Below are 4676 nucleotides of genomic sequence, written 5' to 3' on the forward strand. Positions count from 1 at the left end.
CTTCAATATCTTTCATCAATGTTGTATAGCATTCAGAGTATAGGTCTTTTACCTCCTTGGTTAAACTTATTCTTAGGTATTTTATTCTTGTTGGTGCAATTGTAAGTGGGAAATACCCACAAGTATATTAGCATAAACCTAAAAGTACATCAAAGACGAAGTCAATTCATAGACCTCTGGTATGTGTTTTTATAGGTGTTATCTTTTCAACTCCTTTTGTTTCTTAAATTTTTATCTCCAACTGCTGACATACTTTCTTCTCTTTTAATTTACAATTTATTCTCTATTACATTCAAAACATAAAACTACAACTTGTTTCTTCTCCTTCATCTCCAAGTCTGAATTTTACAGTCTATTATTTCCTGCTAATTAAATTTCTTCCTCTTGGTTAGATTCCTTGGTGTTTATTACAGCCTAAAACAGTTCCTCATATCATTCACCTTCCAGATAGAGAATCTTAATTGCAAGTTGACATTTTCCTTTTTTTCTTTTTCCTATGTTGTGTAAGCTGTCATTCTTTTTTTTTTTTTTTAAACAAAATTCACATTTTATTTAAGTTGAAATAAACTATACAAAATTGATCTTTTTCACCAAAAATAACAGTAATATTTTCTGTATTATTCCTAGATAAACCACGAAACACTTATTTCTGTAGGTTTTCCAGGATTTATAAATCAAGACGAGGCAGTAGATATAGTCATGGAAAAAGACAGAGGAAAACAGACAAATCAGTTGTCAGTATCCATGGCCTCTGATCCTGCCTTGACCATGAACAGAGGTGTTCAACATATACCTGCTAAAAAGCTTATGAAGTTGTAGGTGTTTCAACATACTCATGCTAAAGACCTTATGAAGATGTAGGCTCAACAAAGGAATGTAAACAGCAACAACCCAATGTGGAACAATGGGAGGCTCTCCCATTCAAACTTTAACTGTAGCTTGTTCTGTTAAGTTCATTTGATAAAGACAAAATCTCTACTGCAATAGTTGCTTGGCAAGCTCATTTGTTTCTGTCTGGTAACTCCCTGAACTGTCCATTACAGATTTTAACATACTAACACTCCTACTACTCAAGGGTCACTCATGAGCTTCTTGTAACATTTTCTAAAATGTATCCCTTCCCCCATACCTCTTCAAAATCTTTATCTTCTAAAAAGTGATAACTCAATACCCAACAATTGGATCCAGTGATAATAAATGTTATGTCTAAAATGACTTAACTAAAACAATTCCCAAGTGCCACTAGCAGAAATCCCACAGAAGTGTAATGTGGCACATTCAATGCTATCTTCTGGAAGAACAGGTATGTCTCCAAAGCATGAGAGTTTAAACAGGGGCCATTTAAATAGGCAGATTATCAACGGCTAATATACTCAATGAGAGGTCAATACGTCAAGATATTCAGTGATTAAGTGGCCTACATACACCTGACAGCTTTTCTGTAAGATGTTTTCAAATTTCTTACAGATTTTTCCAAATATCAAACATAAGAGAAAGCCTACTTTAAACGTTTCTTAGGTATTTTCAATGGTTTCTGAGTTATCTGTAGGAAGCTCTGACCTAGTTGTATAGAGTTTGATATATGTGTCCACCATTAAATCGAGATCATGTTTTATGTCAAAATTTATGTTAAGCAAAGCCAAGTTACTTGACCGTTGGTCTGTCAAAGTGTTCCTCAGGTATGCTTTGAGACGCTTTCGTCCATTTTCATAGCGTTCATTCTCAACCTTCATCACAGGAAGAATACACAGGACTTTCAGCAATGCATAAACATTGGGAAAAAACTTGATGTCTGGTAGATGGAGGGCTTCATAAATGGTAGATGGAAGCTCTATATCTTTCCCTCTGTGTTTCCATTTGATTCTCCAGCAATGCAGCTCAGCTGAGAGTGTGTCAGGATTGGGCAAGTCACTTCTGTACATGTCAGCATGGTGTTCCTCTGATGTGTTAAATTTGAGCTGTCCCATGACAGAGGGTACAAGAGATAAGCATTTAAGAGCTTTGAGGTGCTGTTCTGAGAATATATCTTTCAGTTCCTGAATAATGTGTTCCACTGTTGGAACACTTAGAGTTTCCTTATAGTAACTCTCAGAGGTGAGCTGAGATTCCAGGTTACCTTGCTGGGCTCTGCGGAATTTCCCGGGGAGTTTCATCTGAATATCAAGTTTAGTTGCCAAATTTGTGGCTTCTTCAAACCAAAATTCATGATAAACTTCAATATTTTCCATCACTTCATTTAGTGAATGCAGCACTGCAGTCAAGCTACTGGCTGCAAAGAAGACATCAGAGGTCTGCCCTTGGAGATTTTTCCCAAAGGCTCTTGTAAAAGATAGAACATTTTTAAGAACAACAATGGTAACGATGAAATCAAAATCTGTTACTGCACTGCAGAGTACAAAAGCTCGACCAGCTATATAGTTATTCCACCTAATATTTGTATCACTATTTATACCATCTAAACATAAAACAAGTGCTTGTAGGAGGTCCACTAAAATTTCAAAAGCATCATGCCTGCCTGTCCACTGAGAATGGCAGATATCCTTCAGTTCTTTACCCTTTTCCTCATTGTTCTGAAAGAGGACAGAAATTACATTGTCAAGCTCCAAAAGCAGTTGTGGAGATCGATGGAAGAAAGAACAAACTTCCTCAATTGTTCCTAACGCAACAGACACTCCCACAACAGGCACTGATTTTGCCAGCCACATATTTAAGGCACAGGAAGAGCAAAGTATGTAGACAGCCTGGGGATATTTCTCTAAAAGTCTAGAAGCAACAACTTTCATTTTGGAAGAAAATCCACTGGACACAATGTAAGCCTGTCCACGACAATACTCCATGTTTAACCCCCACTTCTCAGTTATGGTAGTGTGAAATTTCACAGCCAAAATTTCTGCATCAGCTTCATAAGGCAAGAAGCCCACAAATTCCTCTCTCAGGTTATGAGATTCATCAACAAACCTCACCAACACAGGCAAGTGTTCTTCTCCTGCTATGTCCACTACGTCATCAGTGATGATGGAAAAGAAGTGCGAGTCTCTCACTTCCCTGAGAGTTTCTTCCCGAATGCAGCTCTCACAGATCTCTAGCATCTGTTTCTGCTGTGTTTTTGAGCAGAACAATGTGTTAACTGCTGTTGTCTCAAAGCGCTTTCTCAGAACCTCTTCACCAGAATTTATCCGGCACTCCAGCAGCGCTTGAAAGTTATCAGGAGTAAAGAGACCCTCTGGAATTTCATCAGTTTCATGCCCATCCAGAGGTATGTTTTGTTTTCCCATAAGAATCAAAATTTCAAACAGAGATTTTAAGTATTCTTTGTTTTCTTTCTCTTCAAGGGTTAAAGGTAAAATATCTTCATCCTGTTCCTCACCCCCTTCTTCTGCACTAGGATTCTGAGCGTTGCTGTTGTTTATTTCTTTATGTTTTGGTACCTGTTCAGAAGTTTCATCAATTTTTTTCTGTTTCAGTGTCCTGATTTCATCTTCACTCAATTCTTTTATTCGTTTTCTGTGTCTACTATGTGGATTGTTCAAATGACTGGTAAGATCAAATATTGTTGGTATTGCATTATCTAGAAGAACTGTCCTATAAGGACTAGTTCTACAGATCATAGAGGTCTCAAAGTGTTTGGCACATAATCGATAATGTTTATTTAGTTGATCAGGCGTTTTATCTTCTAAGTCTGCTCTCCTACAATTCTCCACCCACTTCTGGCATCTGGCCGGATCCCGCGGGAACCTGAAGAAGGCCAGGTCCGACTGCGTGCTCTTCCTCGTGTAGTTGGGGGCAGCGCAGAAGTTCGGCATCGTAGCCCACCCGCCGGCCGGCCCAGCCCTCCCCTCCCCGCCTCCTCAGGGCAGCCCGCCCGCCCGTCGGGGCCGGGGAGGGGAGCCAGGCCGGCCGGCCGGCTCGGCAAGGCCTGCGCCTGTAAGCTGTCATTCTAACAGAAGACTCAAGGTATGATACAGCCCTATTTTTTTTTTTTTTTCTGATTCTTCCAAAATGCCCTTAATTCTTCACGCTGCACTCTAGTTTTCCTACTGCCAGCTACACTCTTTCAAAACAGAAGTTACCTACTCTGGAAAATACCCAAATCTTAGTAAAAGTGTGGAGTCATTGCTAAGCATTTATCTATTAAGCATTTATAGAGTTTGGGGTGCAATATTACTCCTACAAATGGCAAAGGTAATAATATATTGCATGTGGAACACTCTATAGACAGTCCACCCATAATTTATCCTTACATCAACCTCATGAACCAGGCTCTAGGATTAACTCAGTTTTATTGAGGAAACTGGAACTTAGTGTAGTTTAGTAAATTGGTTAAGAGTGAACAGCTTATAAATAGTGTAATCAGGATTTGACCTCTGGTCAACTTGGTCTAATTTCCCATGTTTGAAATTTCCTTTACCTCCTGCACTCTCCTTACACATGCTACCTAGGATTGAATGCTTATTCTAAACATTACAAACAGGATTGTGTGTCCTGAAAGCTAGTTAAACTGAAAACTCTGTATGCAGGTAACCAGTCCTAGATCTGGAAATTATACCTACAGTCAAGATTCCATTTATCCATTAGAATCACATCTGGGCTTGGCTTGCCTTACATGCTGTCACATATTCTTAGTTTATAGCCTGGTGTCATGGTGTTCATGGGAAGTTTTCATACCAATATCCAAA

The 4676-nt window shown here is 38.9% G+C and overlaps 1 protein-coding gene across 1 annotated transcript; it reads right to left on the bottom strand.

Moving 5' to 3' along the window:
• Positions 1-671: 671 nt before the first annotated feature.
• On the bottom strand, positions 672-3916 carry LOC116584722 (52 kDa repressor of the inhibitor of the protein kinase-like). The gene has a single exon (XM_032333422.1). It carries the CDS (start codon positions 3801-3803, stop codon positions 1515-1517), a length of 2289 nt encoding a protein of 762 aa, XP_032189313.1. The 5' UTR covers positions 3804-3916; the 3' UTR covers positions 672-1514.
• Positions 3917-4676: the final 760 nt, after the last annotated feature.

This window comes from Mustela erminea, chromosome 2 (genome assembly GCF_009829155.1).
Source record: "Mustela erminea isolate mMusErm1 chromosome 2, mMusErm1.Pri, whole genome shotgun sequence".
Taxonomy (NCBI): Eukaryota; Metazoa; Chordata; class Mammalia; order Carnivora; family Mustelidae; genus Mustela; species Mustela erminea.